At 42.0% G+C, this 19,645-nt stretch overlaps 1 protein-coding gene across 1 annotated transcript in view; it reads left to right on the forward strand.

Moving 5' to 3' along the window:
* Positions 1–18,460, forward strand: part of LOC139373317 (ceramide synthase 2-like) — a 39,242-nt gene extending 20,782 nt beyond the window's left edge. The window contains exon 11 of the mRNA XM_071113704.1: positions 16,573–18,460. Coding sequence (XP_070969805.1) covers positions 16,573–16,731 — 159 coding nt within the window. The 3' untranslated portion in view covers positions 16,732–18,460. The remainder of the gene's footprint in view (positions 1–16,572) is intronic.
* Positions 18,461–19,645: the final 1,185 nt, after the last annotated feature.

Here is a 19,645-nt window from a genome sequence, read left to right on the forward strand (position 1 = left end):
CGGAGAGGAGTGACTGGCACACAGCCATTGTGGAGCCAACCTAACTGGTTCCCCATTAATCACACCATCCCTTCACATGGTTTAGGAATAGTTAGACACATTCACATATAAGACAAACCTGACCTCTCCCCTCTCTGGGCCCAAGTAACTTTACCCACATAAGCATGCTTATGAAAATTAATCAAACATCTTATTTATAAATGTTACCTAAAGAATTCTGATTCTGACACAACACAGTTTAACTATGCTCATGAAGCATTTATCAAATAAAACAAATTGAATAAAATTGTATTAGTCACATGTGCCGAATACATCAGACCTTACAGTGAAATGCTTACTTATGAGGCCCTAACCAACAATGCAGTTTAAAAATATAAAATACGAATAAGAAGTAAAAGTAACAAGTAATTAAAGAACAGCAGTAAAATAACAATAGCGAGACTATATGCAGGGGGGTACCGGTACAGAGTCAATGTGCGAGGGAACCGGTTAGTCGGGGTAACCTGAGGTAATATGTACATGTAGGTAGAGTTATTACAGTGACTGTGCATAGATGATAACAGCGAGTAGTAGTGGTGTAAAAGAGAGGGGGGGGGGGGGGGGTGTATATACAGTGCCTTCAGAAAGTATTCCCACCCTGACTTTTTCCACATTTAGTTGTGAATTTTAAAATGGATACAATTCCGAATGTTGGGTCACTGGCCTACACACAATACCCCATAATGTCAAAGTGGAATTATTTTTTTGGAAATTTTTACAAATGTAATTTAATTTAAAGCAGACATTTCTTGAGTCCAATAAGTATTCAACCCCTTTGTTATGGCAATCCTAAATAAGTTCAGGAGTAAAAAATATAAATAATAATCTTAACAAGTTGCATGGTCTCACTCTGTGTGCAATAATAGTGTTTAGGCCTCCTGAGTGGCTCAGTGGTCTAAGGCACTGCATCACGGTGTTAGCTGTGCCACTAGAGATTCTGGGTTTGAGTCCAGGCTCTGTCGCAGCTGGCCACGACCGGGAGACCCATGGGGCAGCGCACAATTGTTCCAGCATCGTCCGGGTTAGGGGAGGGTTTGGTCGGCAGGGATGTCCTTGTCCCATTTGCGCACTAGCAACTCCTGTGGGGGTCCAGGTTCAGTGCACGCTGACAAGATCGCAAGTGTACGGTGTTTCCTCCAACACATTGGTGCGGTTGGCTTCGGGGTTAAGTGGGCATTGTGTCAAGGAGCAATGCAGCTTGGTTGGGTTGTGTTTCGGAGGATACGCGGCTCTTGACCTTCGGCTCTCCCGAGTCCGTACGGGACTTGCAGAAAAAGGGGTAAACTTTTTTTTTAACCAAAGACATGTAGTTAGTTTAACATTTTTCAATAGCTACCTCATCTCTTTACCCCACACACAAAATTATCTGTAAAGTCCCTGATTTCATACCCAGATTCAACCACAAATACCAGTGAGGGTTTCCAATGCCTTGCAAAGAAGGGCACCTATTGGTAGTTGGGAAAAAAAAATCTCTACAAAGATACAGGCATCCTTCCTACCTCAATTACCGGAGGAAAGAAGCCGCTCAGGGATTTAAATCAATAAGAGTTTAATGGCTATGATAGCAGAAAACAACTGAGGATGGATAAGCAACATTGTAGTTCAGGATGGGCAACTTTGATGGGGGTGGGTTCCACAAAAAAACGGAACTCATGAAGAGTGGCCGCAGTGGCCCACCCACCACCTTGCAAGCAAAACATTTTCTTGACAGCAAAAAAAACTTAATTTCCTGCAATTCTGCACATTTTGCCATGGGGCAAAGAGAAAATGTTTGTTTTGAAGCAAGTTTGAAGCAATTGTAAAAGTGTTGTCATGGGCCAGAGAACAAAATATCAGTTTTACAGCTGATGTCCTGCAATTCTACACATTTTGCAATAGGGTGGAGGCAATAGGGTGCGGTTTTTAATATGATAACTGATGATCAATGGACCCCACCCTGGTCGGTAATTTTACCATGCTCACTACAAGTTTAGATAGCTGGACGCTAGACTAACATACCAATCTTTTTTTTTAAACGTTATTTTAATTGGTCCATGGGCCTACAAAAAGGCCCCCAGTTGCCCATCCCTGTTGTAGTTACTCCACAATACTAACCTAAAAGACTGAAGACAAGAGACTGAAGACTGTTTATATTAAGGCACTAAAGTAAGACTGCAAACAAATGTGGCAAAGAAATCAACTTTGTCATGAATACAAAGTGTTATGTTTGTGGCAAATCCAAAATAACACATCACTGAGTACCTCTCTTCATATTTTCAAGAATGGTGGTGGCTGCATCATGCTATGGGTATGCTTGTCATCAGCATACCCATAGCATACCCAGCACCCATAGCATACCCATCATTTTTTTTTGGGGGGGGGGGGTGAAAAGGAATTGAGCTAAGCACAGGCAAAATCCAAGAGGAACACCTGGTTTAGTCTGCTTTCCAACATGCACTGGGTGACAAATTCACCTTTAAGCAGGACAATAACCTTAAACACAATCTGCACAATCTGCTAATCTGCTCCCGGGCAGGTTAACTCAGGGCTAACTCTATTTATCCTGAATGAAATGTCTGAGCTGCGAGTTGAGGACAAATAAAATCATATTACCTTTCGCAAAGGTTGCATCATCATCCATCACCTTAATTTGAGTAAGACAACTTATTCAATATTTTATTAGCCAAATGTTTTTTTTTGTGTTCAAAAATAGTCGTGTTAAAAATACCTAGCACGTTGCACATTTAGTAATGACAGAATGCATTTGAATCTTCACGTATAGTCAAACTTGTGTGCAAATTATTTTATCGATGGGAGTGGAGAAAAAGGTACTCAAACTACGTACGTAATATAGGGCTCTGGAATATGAAGCTAACTGAAGCTGGCTAGCTTTAGAAAACCCTAATGCCCCTAAGGACTAAAAAGCAAACTCAATGGAGAATTTCCATTGAATGTGCTTTGTAGTCCAGGGTGAGGATTAATCTGTGTCTGGGAAACCCCACCCCTATGTCAAACTGCTCTACTTTCTATCACCCAACTGTACATGTAAACCTACTGTTTGACATTGCAATTATTTTGATGTGGTTGTCTTACCTAGCTAACTTAAACCTAGCGTCCTCCATTGAAACAATAACAAAGCGACACCCCACCTCTGTTTTGGTAAAAAGTTTAGGGATGGGCCTGGAGAAATGTAGCCACTCTCAAATTCATAGACGGGGTTATGGATGCAAGGACTGACCATCCATGATATAATTGTTTTGGTTTTAACCATGTTTATTACTGTTTGTTTACATTTAGATTTTTATTTAGCTTATACACATTGGTGTGAAATAAGCTTGTATTTTGGGTTCTAATGTGGTATGACAGTTGTCGTGGAAATTTCCTGTATTACCAAATCATGAGAGAGCAAACCACACACAAGTCAGAGTATATTATAAAGTCCCATCTTTAATTATATATGAGCTTCACCATAGCCCTGTGACTCTCAGATCAATTCAGTGTCTATAAATTAATTCTCTGAGAGTGCTTACAAAACAGTTCTTAGGTGTGTCTTGGCTATAAATTATACTATCTCAACTCACATGACAAATAACAGATCTTAGGAACATTACACAAAGAACCTTTTACTTGAAAAAGGAGTATCCTACAATTTATAGCATTAACTATAAATTATTGTTCAGTTTGGTCTCCTAAACAAAGTTCTTAACTTGTTCTTGGTACCACTTAGGACCAAAACATGACCTCATCCAATGGCATATATCAATTGTCAATTTTAGATAATCCCATTAAAAATACAATCCCTCCTGGACAACTTTACGGAGAGGAGTGACTGGCACACAGCCATTGTGGAGCCAACCTAACTGGTTCCCCATTAATCACACCATCCCTTCACATGGTTTAGGAATAGTTAGACACATTCACATATAAGACAAACCTGACCTCTCCCCTCTCTGGGCCCAAGTAACTTTACCCACATAAGCATGCTTATGAAAATTAATCAAACATCTTATTTATAAATGTTACCTAAAGAATTCTGATTCTGACACAACACAGTTTAACTATGCTCATGAAGCATTTATCAAATAAAACAAATTGAATAAAATTGTATTAGTCACATGTGCCGAATACATCAGACCTTACAGTGAAATGCTTACTTATGAGGCCCTAACCAACAATGCAGTTTAAAAATATAAAATACGAATAAGAAGTAAAAGTAACAAGTAATTAAAGAACAGCAGTAAAATAACAATAGCGAGACTATATGCAGGGGGGTACCGGTACAGAGTCAATGTGCGAGGGAACCGGTTAGTCGGGGTAACCTGAGGTAATATGTACATGTAGGTAGAGTTATTACAGTGACTGTGCATAGATGATAACAGCGAGTAGTAGTGGTGTAAAAGAGAGGGGGGGGGGGGGGGGTGTATATACAGTGCCTTCAGAAAGTATTCCCACCCTGACTTTTTCCACATTTAGTTGTGAATTTTAAAATGGATACAATTCCGAATGTTGGGTCACTGGCCTACACACAATACCCCATAATGTCAAAGTGGAATTATTTTTTTGGAAATTTTTACAAATGTAATTTAATTTAAAGCAGACATTTCTTGAGTCCAATAAGTATTCAACCCCTTTGTTATGGCAATCCTAAATAAGTTCAGGAGTAAAAAATATAAATAATAATCTTAACAAGTTGCATGGTCTCACTCTGTGTGCAATAATAGTGTTTAGGCCTCCTGAGTGGCTCAGTGGTCTAAGGCACTGCATCACGGTGTTAGCTGTGCCACTAGAGATTCTGGGTTTGAGTCCAGGCTCTGTCGCAGCTGGCCACGACCGGGAGACCCATGGGGCAGCGCACAATTGTTCCAGCATCGTCCGGGTTAGGGGAGGGTTTGGTCGGCAGGGATGTCCTTGTCCCATTTGCGCACTAGCAACTCCTGTGGGGGTCCAGGTTCAGTGCACGCTGACAAGATCGCAAGTGTACGGTGTTTCCTCCAACACATTGGTGCGGTTGGCTTCGGGGTTAAGTGGGCATTGTGTCAAGGAGCAATGCAGCTTGGTTGGGTTGTGTTTCGGAGGATACGCGGCTCTTGACCTTCGGCTCTCCCGAGTCCGTACGGGACTTGCAGAAAAAGGGGTAAACTTTTTTTTTAACCAAAGACATGTAGTTAGTTTAACATTTTTCAATAGCTACCTCATCTCTTTACCCCACACACAAAATTATCTGTAAAGTCCCTGATTTCATACCCAGATTCAACCACAAATACCAGTGAGGGTTTCCAATGCCTTGCAAAGAAGGGCACCTATTGGTAGTTGGGAAAAAAAAATCTCTACAAAGATACAGGCATCCTTCCTACCTCAATTACCGGAGGAAAGAAGCCGCTCAGGGATTTAAATCAATAAGAGTTTAATGGCTATGATAGCAGAAAACAACTGAGGATGGATAAGCAACATTGTAGTTCAGGATGGGCAACTTTGATGGGGGTGGGTTCCACAAAAAAACGGAACTCATGAAGAGTGGCCGCAGTGGCCCACCCACCACCTTGCAAGCAAAACATTTTCTTGACAGCAAAAAAAACTTAATTTCCTGCAATTCTGCACATTTTGCCATGGGGCAAAGAGAAAATGTTTGTTTTGAAGCAAGTTTGAAGCAATTGTAAAAGTGTTGTCATGGGCCAGAGAACAAAATATCAGTTTTACAGCTGATGTCCTGCAATTCTACACATTTTGCAATAGGGTGGAGGCAATAGGGTGCGGTTTTTAATATGATAACTGATGATCAATGGACCCCACCCTGGTCGGTAATTTTACCATGCTCACTACAAGTTTAGATAGCTGGACGCTAGACTAACATACCAATCTTTTTTTTTAAACGTTATTTTAATTGGTCCATGGGCCTACAAAAAGGCCCCCAGTTGCCCATCCCTGTTGTAGTTACTCCACAATACTAACCTAAAAGACTGAAGACAAGAGACTGAAGACTGTTTATATTAAGGCACTAAAGTAAGACTGCAAACAAATGTGGCAAAGAAATCAACTTTGTCATGAATACAAAGTGTTATGTTTGTGGCAAATCCAAAATAACACATCACTGAGTACCTCTCTTCATATTTTCAAGAATGGTGGTGGCTGCATCATGCTATGGGTATGCTTGTCATCAGCATACCCATAGCATACCCAGCACCCATAGCATACCCATCATTTTTTTTTTGGGGGGGGGGGTGAAAAGGAATTGAGCTAAGCACAGGCAAAATCCAAGAGGAACACCTGGTTTAGTCTGCTTTCCAACATGCACTGGGTGACAAATTCACCTTTAAGCAGGACAATAACCTTAAACACAATCTGCACAATCTGCTAATCTGCTCCCGGGCAGGTTAACTCAGGGCTAACTCTATTTATCCTGAATGAAATGTCTGAGCTGCGAGTTGAGGACAAATAAAATCATATTACCTTTCGCAAAGGTTGCATCATCATCCATCACCTTAATTTGAGTAAGACAACTTATTCAATATTTTATTAGCCAAATGTTTTTTTTTGTGTTCAAAAATAGTCGTGTTAAAAATACCTAGCACGTTGCACATTTAGTAATGACAGAATGCATTTGAATCTTCACGTATAGTCAAACTTGTGTGCAAATTATTTTATCGATGGGAGTGGAGAAAAAGGTACTCAAACTACGTACGTAATATAGGGCTCTGGAATATGAAGCTAACTGAAGCTGGCTAGCTTTAGAAAACCCTAATGCCCCTAAGGACTAAAAAGCAAACTCAATGGAGAATTTCCATTGAATGTGCTTTGTAGTCCAGGGTGAGGATTAATCTGTGTCTGGGAAACCCCACCCCTATGTCAAACTGCTCTACTTTCTATCACCCAACTGTACATGTAAACCTACTGTTTGACATTGCAATTATTTTGATGTGGTTGTCTTACCTAGCTAACTTAAACCTAGCGTCCTCCATTGAAACAATAACAAAGCGACACCCCACCTCTGTTTTGGTAAAAAGTTTAGGGATGGGCCTGGAGAAATGTAGCCACTCTCAAATTCATAGACGGGGTTATGGATGCAAGGACTGACCATCCATGATATAATTGTTTTGGTTTTAACCATGTTTATTACTGTTTGTTTACATTTAGATTTTTATTTAGCTTATACACATTGGTGTGAAATAAGCTTGTATTTTGGGTTCTAATGTGGTATGACAGTTGTCGTGGAAATTTCCTGTATTACCAAATCATGAGAGAGCAAACCACACACAAGTCAGAGTATATTATAAAGTCCCATCTTTAATTATATATGAGCTTCACCATAGCCCTGTGACTCTCAGATCAATTCAGTGTCTATAAATTAATTCTCTGAGAGTGCTTACAAAACAGTTCTTAGGTGTGTCTTGGCTATAAATTATACTATCTCAACTCACATGACAAATAACAGATCTTAGGAACATTACACAAAGAACCTTTTACTTGAAAAAGGAGTATCCTACAATTTATAGCATTAACTATAAATTATTGTTCAGTTTGGTCTCCTAAACAAAGTTCTTAACTCGTTCTTGGTACCACTTAGGACCAAAACATGACCTCATCCAATGGCATATATCAATTGTCAATTTTAGATAATCCCATTAAAAATACAATCCCTCCTGGACAACTTTACGGAGAGGAGTGACTGGCACACAGCCATTGTGGAGCCAACCTAACTGGTTCCCCATTAATCACACCATCCCTTCACATGGTTTAGGAATAGTTAGACACATTCACATATAAGACAAACCTGACCTCTCCCCTCTCTGGGCCCAAGTAACTTTACCCACATAAGCATGCTTATGAAAATTAATCAAACATCTTATTTATAAATGTTACCTAAAGAATTCTGATTCTGACACAACACAGTTTAACTATGCTCATGAAGCATTTATCAAATAAAACAAATTGAATAAAATTGTATTAGTCACATGTGCCGAATACATCAGACCTTACAGTGAAATGCTTACTTATGAGGCCCTAACCAACAATGCAGTTTAAAAATATAAAATACGAATAAGAAGTAAAAGTAACAAGTAATTAAAGAACAGCAGTAAAATAACAATAGCGAGACTATATGCAGGGGGGTACCGGTACAGAGTCAATGTGCGAGGGAACCGGTTAGTCGGGGTAACCTGAGGTAATATGTACATGTAGGTAGAGTTATTACAGTGACTGTGCATAGATGATAACAGCGAGTAGTAGTGGTGTAAAAGAGAGGGGGGGGGGGGGGGGTGTATATACAGTGCCTTCAGAAAGTATTCCCACCCTGACTTTTTCCACATTTAGTTGTGAATTTTAAAATGGATACAATTCCGAATGTTGGGTCACTGGCCTACACACAATACCCCATAATGTCAAAGTGGAATTATTTTTTTGGAAATTTTTACAAATGTAATTTAATTTAAAGCAGACATTTCTTGAGTCCAATAAGTATTCAACCCCTTTGTTATGGCAATCCTAAATAAGTTCAGGAGTAAAAAATATAAATAATAATCTTAACAAGTTGCATGGTCTCACTCTGTGTGCAATAATAGTGTTTAGGCCTCCTGAGTGGCTCAGTGGTCTAAGGCACTGCATCACGGTGTTAGCTGTGCCACTAGAGATTCTGGGTTTGAGTCCAGGCTCTGTCGCAGCTGGCCACGACCGGGAGACCCATGGGGCAGCGCACAATTGTTCCAGCATCGTCCGGGTTAGGGGAGGGTTTGGTCGGCAGGGATGTCCTTGTCCCATTGCGCACTAGCAACTCCTGTGGGGGTCCAGGTTCAGTGCACGCTGACAAGATCGCAAGTGTACGGTGTTTCCTCCAACACATTGGTGCGGTTGGCTTCGGGGTTAAGTGGGCATTGTGTCAAGGAGCAATGCAGCTTGGTTGGGTTGTGTTTCGGAGGATACGCGGCTCTTGACCTTCGGCTCTCCCGAGTCCGTACGGGACTTGCAGAAAAAGGGGTAAACTTTTTTTTTAACCAAAGACATGTAGTTAGTTTAACATTTTTCAATAGCTACCTCATCTCTTTACCCCACACACAAAATTATCTGTAAAGTCCCTGATTTCATACCCAGATTCAACCACAAATACCAGTGAGGGTTTCCAATGCCTTGCAAAGAAGGGCACCTATTGGTAGTTGGAAAAAAAAAATCTCTACAAAGATACAGGCATCCTTCCTACCTCAATTACCGGAGGAAAGAAGCCGCTCAGGGATTTAAATCAATAAGAGTTTAATGGCTATGATAGCAGAAAACAACTGAGGATGGATAAGCAACATTGTAGTTCAGGATGGGCAACTTTGATGGGGGTGGGTTCCACAAAAAAACGGAACTCATGAAGAGTGGCCGCAGTGGCCCACCCACCACCTTGCAAGCAAAAACATTTTCTTGACAGCAAAAAAAACTTAATTTCCTGCAATTCTGCACATTTTGCCATGGGGCAAAGAGAAAATGTTTGTTTTGAAGCAAGTTTGAAGCAATTGTAAAAGTGTTGTCATGGGCCAGAGAACAAAATATCAACTGGAGTTGCTTACCAAGATGGCATTGAATGTTCCTGAGTGGCCTAGTTACAGTTTTGGCTTGAAAATCTACGGCAAGACTTGAAAATTGCGGTCTAGCAATGATCAACAACCAATTTGACCGAGCTTGAAGAATTTAAAAAAAAAAATTATGTGCAAATATTGTACCTTTTGTGGGCAAAGCGCTTAGACTTACCCAATATTTATTCAATGTTCAATTCAGGCTGTGACAACAATGTGGAATAAGTCAAGGGATGTTAATCATTTTTAAAGGCACTGCGGCTTAAAAAAAAAACGTCGTACCTTTTGTTATGGCATAAACAATCACTTCAAAGGGCTTCTTTACTAGGCTACCCTTCAACAACACGCAACATATTACCAGCCTCCAAACAGTTGTTACACAAAACACCAAAAAGTGTACTGACATTTGGCGATTGTCATTAGGCCAGGATTTATGCGTCAACTGCTATCCTTGCGCGTCTCAGCCACTCATAACTGCCTTGGCAAAATGTCAGTGCTCTCTTCGAACCACATCGCATTTTGGACTGTAGACTATACCACCTGTTTTCAAGTCCATTTGCTCACATTTCATGCCTCTGACACGCAGTAATGATAAATAATGGTGTAATAGCTTACAGCTTTCTTGACATTTTTGTTTTCATTATAGGATCACGGTTTACCAATATGGCATATCGGTAAACCACTATTTATTTTGCCATACCGCCTTACTTTCACCCCTGGTTGGTGCTAGTAGCCTAGTCAAGGATGCGTCGATGCAATGTTGGCACACAACGGCACAAACATAAAACTTGAATTTGTAGGTTTAAAATATCCCTCTAGTGGTTGACCTACTTTAAGAAATGCCATTGGTTGGTGGATATAAAGACTGTGGTCACCAACCTTTTTATGAGTCAAGATCACTTTTTGAGTCAAAAGGCAAGCTGAGTTCTACCGCTCAGATAAAACATGTTTTTGACATGTTTAAAATAAATCATGTTAAGCCTATGCAACATTAACCTATTAAAAACATTACTGTAGCAATGGGTTTGTTCAGTAGGCTTTAGGCCCAATAGATTACCACCATATGTTGGCTATGCTTGAATTGCCCTGCCAATGCATTGTTCTCCTCAGACCATCAGATATATTTCAACATTGGTAATATATCAGTTGTTGTATTGCTTGTGAGGCCGGGCTGAGTGAGCGACGCGGATCCTGTGTTCTGCCTTACAAACAGGACAACGGAGGGGATCCCATGCAGCGACCCAAAAAAACGACTCCGAAAAAGAGGGAAACGAGGCGGTCTTCTGGTCAGACTCCGGAGACGGGCACACCGTGCACCATTCCCTAGCATTCTTCTTGCCAATGTCCAGTCTCTTGACAACAAGGTTGATGAAATCCGAGCAAGGGTAGCATTCCAGAGGGACATCAGAGACTGTAACGTTCTTTGCTTCACGGAAACGTGGCTTACTGGAGAGACGCTATCCGAGGCGGTGCAGCCAACAGGTTTCTCCACGCATCGCGCAGACAGAAACAAACATCTTTCTGGTAAGAAGAGGGGCGGGGGCGTATGCCTTATGACTAACGTGACATGGTGTGATGAAAGAAACATACAGGAACTCAAATCCTTCTGTTCACCTGATTTAGAATTCCTCACAATCAAATGTAGACCGCATTATCTACCAAGAGAATTCTCTTCGATTATAATCAAAGCCGTATATATCCCCCCCCAAGCAGACACATCGTTGGCTCTGAATGAACTTTATTTGACTCTTTGCAAACTGGAAACCATTTATCCGGAGGCTGCATTCATTGTAGCTGGGGATTTTAACAAGGCTAATCTGAAAACAAGACTCCCTAAATTTTATCAGCATATCGATTGCGCAACCAGGGGTGGAAAGACCTTGGATCATTGTTACTCTAACTTCCGCGACGCATATAAGGCCCTGCCCCGCCCCCCTTTCGGAAAAGCTGACCACGACTCCATTTTGTTGATCCCTGCCTACAGACAGAAACTAAAACAAGAGGCTCCCACGCTGAGGTCTGTCCAACGCTGGTCCGACCAAGCTGACTCCACACTCCAAGACTGCTTCCATCACGTGGACTGGGACATGTTTCGTATTGCGTCAGACAACAACATTGACGAATACGCTGATTCGGTGTGCGAGTTCATTAGAACGTGCGTTGAAGATGTCGTTCCCATAGCAACGATTAAAACATTCCCTAACCAGAAACCGTGGATTGATGGCAGCATTCGCGTGAAACTGAAAGCGCGAACCACTGCTTTTAATCAGGGCAAGGTGTCTGGTAACATGACCGAATACAAACAGTGCAGCTATTTCCTCCGCAAGGCTATCAAACAAGCTAAGCGTCAGTACAGAGACAAAGTAGAATCTCAATTCAACGGCTCAGACACAAGAGGCATGTGGCAGGGTCTACAGTCAATCACGGACTACAGGAAGAAATCCAGCCCAGTCACGGACCAGGATGTCCTGCTCCCAGGCAGACTAAATAACTTTTTTGCCCGCTTTGAGGACAATACAGTGCCACTGACACGGCCTGCAACGAACACTTGCGGTCTCTCCTTCACTGCAGCCGAGGTGAGTAAGACATTTAAACGTGTTAACCCTCGCAAGGCTGCAGGCCCAGACGGCATCCCCAGCCGCGCCCTCAGAGCATGCGCAGACCAGCTGGCCGGTGTGTTTACGGACATATTCAATCAATCCCTATACCAGTCTGCTGTTCCCACATGCTTCAAGAGGGCCACCATTGTTCCTGTTCCCAAGAAAGCTAAGGTAACTGAGCTAAACGACTACCGCCCGTAGCACTCACTTCCGTCATCATGAAGTGCTTTGAGAGACTAGTCAAGGACCATATCACCTCCACCCTACCTGACACCCTAGACCCACTCCAATTTGCTTACCGCCCAAATAGGTCCACAGACGATGCAATCTCAACCACACTGCACACTGCCCTAACCCATCTGGACAAGAGGAATACCTATGTGAGAATGCTGTTCATTGACTACAGCTCGGCATTCAACACCATAGTACCCTCCAAGCTCGTCATCAAGCTCGAGACCCTGGGTCTCGACCCCGCCCTGTGCAACTGGGTACTGGACTTCCTGACGGGCCGCCCCCAGGTGGTGAGGGTAGGCAACAACATCTCCTCCCCGCTGATCCTCAACACTGGGGCCCCACAAGGGTGCGTTCTGAGCCCTCTCCTGTACTCCCTGTTCACCCACGACTGCGTGGCCACGCACGCCTCCAACTCAATCATCAAGTTTGCGGACGACACAACAGTGGTAGGCTTGATTACCAACAACGACGAGACGGCTTACAGGGAGGAGGTGAGGGCCCTCGGAGTGTGGTGTCAGGAAAATAACCTCACACTCAACGTCAACAAAACTAAGGAGATGATTGTGGACTTCAGGAAACAGCAGAGGGAACACCCCCCTATCCACATCGATGGAACAGTAGTGGAGAGGGTAGCAAGTTTTAAGTTCCTCGGCATACACATCACAGACAAACTGAATTGGTCCACTCACACAGACAGCATTGTGAAGAAGGCGCAGCAGCGCCTCTTCAACCTCAGGAGGCTGAAGAAATTCGGCTTGTCACCAAAAGCACTCACAAACTTCTACAGATGCACAATCGAGAGCATCCTGGCGGGCTGTATCACCGCCTGGTACGGCAACTGCTCCACCCTCAACCGTATGGCTCTCCAGAGGGTAGTGAGGTCTGCACAACGCATCACCGGGGGCAAACTACCTGCCCTCCAGGACACCTACACCACCCGATGTCACAGGAAGGCCATAAAGATCATCAAGGACATCAACCACCCGAGCCACTGCCTGTTCACCCCGCTATCATCCAGAAGGCGAGGTCAGTACAGGTGCATCAAAGCTGGGACCGAGAGACTGAAAAACAGCTTCTATCTCAAGGCCATCAGACTGTTAAACAGCCACCACTAACATTGAGTGGCTGCTGCCAACACACTGACACTGACTCAACTCCAGCCACTTTAATAATGGGAATTGATGGGAAATGATGTAAATATATCACTAGCCACTTTAAACAATGCTACCTTATATAATGTTACTTACCCTACATTATTCATCTCATATGCATACGTATATACTGTACTCTATATCATCGACTGTATTCTTATGTAATACATGTATCACTAGCCACTAACTATGCCACTTTGTTTACATACTCATCTCATATGTATATACTGTACTCGATACCATCTACTGTATCTTGCCTATGCTGCTCTGTACCATCACTCATTCATATATCCTTATGTACATATTCTTTATCCCCTCACACTGTGTACAAGACAGTAGTTTTGGAATTGTTAGTTAGATTACTTGTTGGTTATTACTGCATTGTCGGAACTAGAAGCACAAGCATTTCGCTACACTCGCATTAACATCTGCTAACCATGTGTATGTGACAAATAAAATTTGATTTGATTTGATTTTGATAAATGAATATCATTTGCTTGTTTTTATTTTACTGGGTTGATGGCACCTGCCTCTGGTCAGTCTCAGCGGGGGGAGACTGCAAGAAACTGAGGGCCGCTCTTCCTTTCCTCCTGCTGCCACTGACCAAAAAGGGGACACGGTCTTCTTGTTGTTCAATCTAGTTATTTCCTTTAGACTTTGCTGAGGCCATATGGTTGTTTTTGTCTGTCTACATGGTGTTGTTTAGTAGGGCTACTTTGTCTGTATAATTATTCCATTGCTGATATGTCTGTCGTGATGCTTGCTTGCTAGTAGTGCTGTCCATGACAAATAAAATACATATCTAGACACACACCCTATGATTGAAAATATCTATTATATGTAGGGTACTGCGCTTGTCTGATGTTTTAAGCACTGCAGTTAAAAATGATGACACACAAATGACTAAAGTGGGAGCCAGAAATCAATATATCCTTAACAGAAGAAGGGGGGAAAAAAACTGTTACATGCTACTCCTCCCACCAGAGCATGTGAGCTGAGTTGTGATGTTGGAAATCCTGCTCGTGGAGCTGTGCACAAGCTCCTTTCCAACCGCTCTGCTAAAAACCACTCCGCGCTCACCGGAAAAATAAAAATTAACTGCACCCATCTGTTTTTCTGACTACCTGGAGCTACCATTTGGTTTTGAAGCATTTAAACCAAACCATATGGATTTGAATAAAAATTATTTGAATAAAGATGACTACATGTCATATTAAATAGGTCAGGAGCCAGACAGGGAGCCTAAAGAAGGAACGAAAATGAATTATTTTGGCTTTATTTCAAGGCTATAGCCTACAACAAAATACTTTGTGAAGCATTTTCGAGTGCGACACAATAGGCTGGTAGGGACATAGGGCACTCTGCATTTAAACATTTTGTTGTATTAAATTATTATAGTCTATAAATTGTGCTAATAGGCTGTGACTTACTTATAAGGAAATACAAATTAAATGAAAAATGACTTGCCTTTTTAAATTCATTTTTAGAAACACTAGTTTGGCCAGTCTGGTCCCTGGAGAGCAGGTCAGCAGCAGAGAATATCATCTCCACACCTGCAGAGCCACTGGGGATGCTCAACACCCTTTTGGCCACTCTTGCCAGGCTGGTCAGAGATGTAGAGTTGTTTATTTTATTTTTCTATAGGTAGGCCTGATTGTTTTTAGGCAAAATAACACAACCAAAATGGAAAGCTTGAACGTGGGAATATGCAGGGCCTATTGGTCCAAAATCTATTTTGGCCTCTTGTAAATATAATAGACCAAAAATGAATGACACGTTTAAGAGATCTGATTTCTTGTTTCTAAATACGTTGCTACAATGACACACTTAGTGATCTACCCGCCTAGTTCCTTTCTTTTAGCATGTGCATGTAGTAAGTACGCCATGCTGCTTTCAGGATATGTGTCTTTTCAGATTCCACAATGATTATTTAGTTGTGGACACGACATCACTGCACTCCCTCTCTTGCTGTTGGTCCTCATCTTTGTAAGTCACCTTTTAGCACCTGTGTGTTTTATCAGTTTCATTATGAAAATATTTAGCGAACTCCATGACAGTAGCTAAAGCATGGAGCTATTAGCAGCACACAAGTAGACTACAAATGCATGCTGGGGCGGTCATGACCTGTGCTGGTGAAGTGAGTGCTACTGGAGTGAAATTGGAGCGGGCGAGAAGGCCGACACTCCAGTCTCCAGTCAAATCAGGTGTGTGTCCTTACTCAAAATTGACAGGAGCGCTCCAAACAAAAGACAATGAATAAATTGACAACTTGTAAATGGAATGAAATAAGCCACTTCTCACAAGTGTAGCTTAGGTTGTGCACTCTGCAAACAACGTGTCCACTCCTGCAATGTTAAGATTGTTGTAATAATGCATTCAATATATTAACAGAAATTACCGTAACCAAACATTGTAGAAATGATGGGAATTCATGGTAAATGTACTACTGGTGATACTGGTGTGCCTTCCCCACGGCCTCCGCCTGTCTGATTGACAGGCGGAGACAGGTGTGAATCAGACCGGTGTCTTGTGTACAATACATTTTTTTAATATATATATATATATATATATATAAATTTGCCACTGCTCAACTAAAATCTTGGTCGACCTAAAGCCTATCGATCAAACAATCGACCTGTCGACTAAATGGGGTCGACCCTACTTGCTAGTATTATTTATTCTCGCCCAGGCATGTTTACGAAGCGACAGGTCTTTCTAAAATACAATGACTCATGTAGATTGTACAAATGTTGTGGTTGACTTATAGTCTACAGTTTCAAAGTAGCCTTTAACTGACGATCTAAATACACATCCCCATGAAACTGATTGGTTGGTATGCAGATGCTGCATGGACGTTCAGAGAATATGCGTAAAGTCGAGTCCTGCACATGCGCAGAAGAAGCCCCGGGACCTCCAGCTGCTAGGAAGCGGGGTCCAGAAAAGTTGGCTCTGCAGCCTCTGCCTTAACTTAATTTGACCTACATTTTACAAAATTACCTAAATGTACACTCTCTCTCCCATCAGGATATCGTTGAGGATGAGAGGAGCGACAGGGAAGAGACTGAGTCAGACGAGGAGGATGATGACCATGAGAAAAGGGAGAAAACAAAAAATGGCTTTGTGCAGAATGGCAATGGCCACACAGTGCTTAACAACAACCACCACCACAGCAAAATGGAGTGATTTGTTACAGAGACCAAGGAGGATGTGTCAGGAATGGGGAAGAACAACTCCCATGTGGCTCAGGCCATGAGGCCAAAGTATGGCAGAATAGATGGTGGAAAAGCCACACACAAACACACACACACACCACTGAATGGTATATACACAAATAATGCTAAAGATCACACTCCTTACAAGGCCCAGATGGGTTTCACTGCTCTGTAGATCACACTAGTTGAAGGAGGGAGGGGAGAGTTCAGGAAAGACTGCAATGGACCCAAACACACAGTAAAACTGTGTGCATGGTCTGAGCTGTCCAGTGCCTTAGCAACAAACTGTTATTCCCTATCATTTCTATCCATCCCCCTCTATTTCTTACTGTTCTGAGTCCTTACATTGCAAATCATTCACTAAGGCAGAGTTTCCCCAAACTGGGTCCTGGGTCCCCGCTCTGAGTATTGCTAGACTTAAACTTGACTGTTCAAATGCTGCCTTCTCAGTACACTGACACCCTTCCCAAATAATGACACACTGAGGTAAATGACATGCAATGTGCCAACACTTAAAACTGCCAAGAGAGATGAGGTGCTCTTAATGACCACAGCATGGTACAGGTCAGTAGAAGTGTTCAAATCACCATGTCAGACCACTAAAGCATACAGTAGCGATAATGGAAAATTTGTCATTGGTTTTTGCCCCTGCCATTTTGTTATTGGATCAGGCACTACTATTGTTGCCATGGCATTCTTATTCAACCTGGAATGTGCCATTGTTGTTAATGTTCTTGGTTAAGATTTTGTTGAAAAAAATATGGCGGTTAATAATTAAGTTGTTTTAATGGTTTAAAAGCTGACGAGTTGGGTTTGCATTGTGTGGATATTTGTCTTAGTTTATGCCGGTCTCCAAATGCAATGGCTCTTGGGGAGCAGAAAGCACACAGCTTGAAATAATACTTTTTAAATGTTCATGTTTTGAAAATAACTTTTTAGTTGTCAGATTTGATTTTGTTTTATTTTTTTATTTAAAAAGTCCAGTCATTTATCCAGACACATTTCAGAGAAATGGTCCAACTTACCCAAACCAGTCCAACACTTAATTCAACCAGACTGGAGGAGAATATATTCATTAAAATCTGTTTTTTTTTCTGCCCATTCATCCAAAGAGGCACTTTATGGGTTTCAGTTATGGGTCAGCATAGACCCAATACAACATAAAGCAAAATGACCGTCCAGGCCATACAGTCAGTTGGATTATGATTGGGGTTTACAATTACACTACAGTTTTCATTTCCTATTTATTTCATTTTCATGGAGTCCTTTTCCATTTCTTTGTAAAGCGTTTGGTTCAATTCATTACGTTTTTTTAAAATAAAATGGACACCAAAGTATGTTTTAGTTTTGCCTGTGCCTTATGTTACGTGTAAAATAATATATATATATATCTCTCACCATGTCTCTTTTTAATTTCCTGTCTACCATCTTGCGCTATCTTTCTTTTTTCAACTCTCCAATATGGATTATTTGGTATGTCCCAAATGGCACCCTATTACTACCTACATAGTGCACTACATTTGACTAGACCCAAATGGTGTGCCATTTGGGATGCATATGATCTCCCTGCAGTGCTGTAACAGGTCCTTTGTTCCCCTTCACTTCATGTCTTAGCGCAAAGCCCTATCCCTAGCTTTTCCCCAACTAGTTTCTTATTTTGTCATGTTGCAAAGATAGGATAAAGGTTATTGTGAATTTAATGGTCGTCTCCTGTGATTTATTTCTTTATTTATAAGTTTTGTCTCTCTAGTTCAAAGCAAAGTACAAACCGTAGAAATTAGGTAAAATGACTGAATGGTCCCGTCTGCGTTCCATTCCTAATTCCTCGTACTAATTATAGTGTCATTGTCCTAATGCGGGCCTGCTACAGTCATGTCAGCTGGGGGGTCACATCCTTCTCAAAACCCATTGGAAGAGCCGTGCTGCTGCTCCAGTTTCAACTGTTCTGCCTGTGGCTATGGAACCCTGACCTGTTCACCGGACGTGCTACCTGTCCCAGACATGCTGTTTTCAACTCTAGAGAAAGCAGGAGCGGTAGAGACACTGAATGATCGGCTATGAAAAACCAATTGACATTTACTCCTGAGGTGCTGACTTGCTGCACCCTCGACAACTACTGTGATTATTATTATTTGACCATGCTGGTCATTTGCGAACATTTCAACATCTTGGCCATGTTCTGTTCTAATCTTCACCCGGCACAGCCAGAAGAGGACTGGCCACCCCTCATAGCCTGGTTCCTCTCTAGGTTTCTTCCTAGGTTTTGGCTTTTCTAGGGAGTTTTTCCCTAGCCACCTTGCTTCTACACCTGCATTGCTTGCTGTTTGGGGGTTTCTGTACAGCACTTTGAGATATCAGCTGATGTAAGAAGGGCTATATAAATACATTTGATTTGAAGAGAAGGTCAGAGGGTCGGTACCTCAGGAAGAGAAAGCCAGAGGGTTTTGAGAAGGATGCAAGGAGCGTGACCGTGAGGAGTATGCAACTGAGATTCTCCAAATGAAGGTGATTTCCCCCCCCCCCACCAGCTGATATGACTGTAGCTGGCCCACATTAGGACAATAAAATAAGCTGTGATCTTTAGTGAATGATCACTGCTGCCTCCGCCTTCCCAATCTTCTCTTACTAGTCCTCCATACAGTTTGTGGATCAAATGATCTTTTTCACTAAGCTCATCCTCCAGCTGGCTCTCTTTTTCTGTTGAACCTAAATGCTAAGCAATTGAGCCTGGGGACGAGGTCACTTATTCACCAACATTACTGCCCCTTTTCTACCTACTTTATTTGTACTTGGGCTATTTCAGACATTTTAATTAGAATGGAGGAATGAATTAATGAATGAATATGCCTTTGGCCATGTTATTCTGGGTTTGTTTGCATGACCAA

The sequence above is a fragment of the Oncorhynchus clarkii genome, chromosome 18, assembly GCF_045791955.1.
Source record: "Oncorhynchus clarkii lewisi isolate Uvic-CL-2024 chromosome 18, UVic_Ocla_1.0, whole genome shotgun sequence".
Taxonomy (NCBI): Eukaryota; Metazoa; Chordata; class Actinopteri; order Salmoniformes; family Salmonidae; genus Oncorhynchus; species Oncorhynchus clarkii.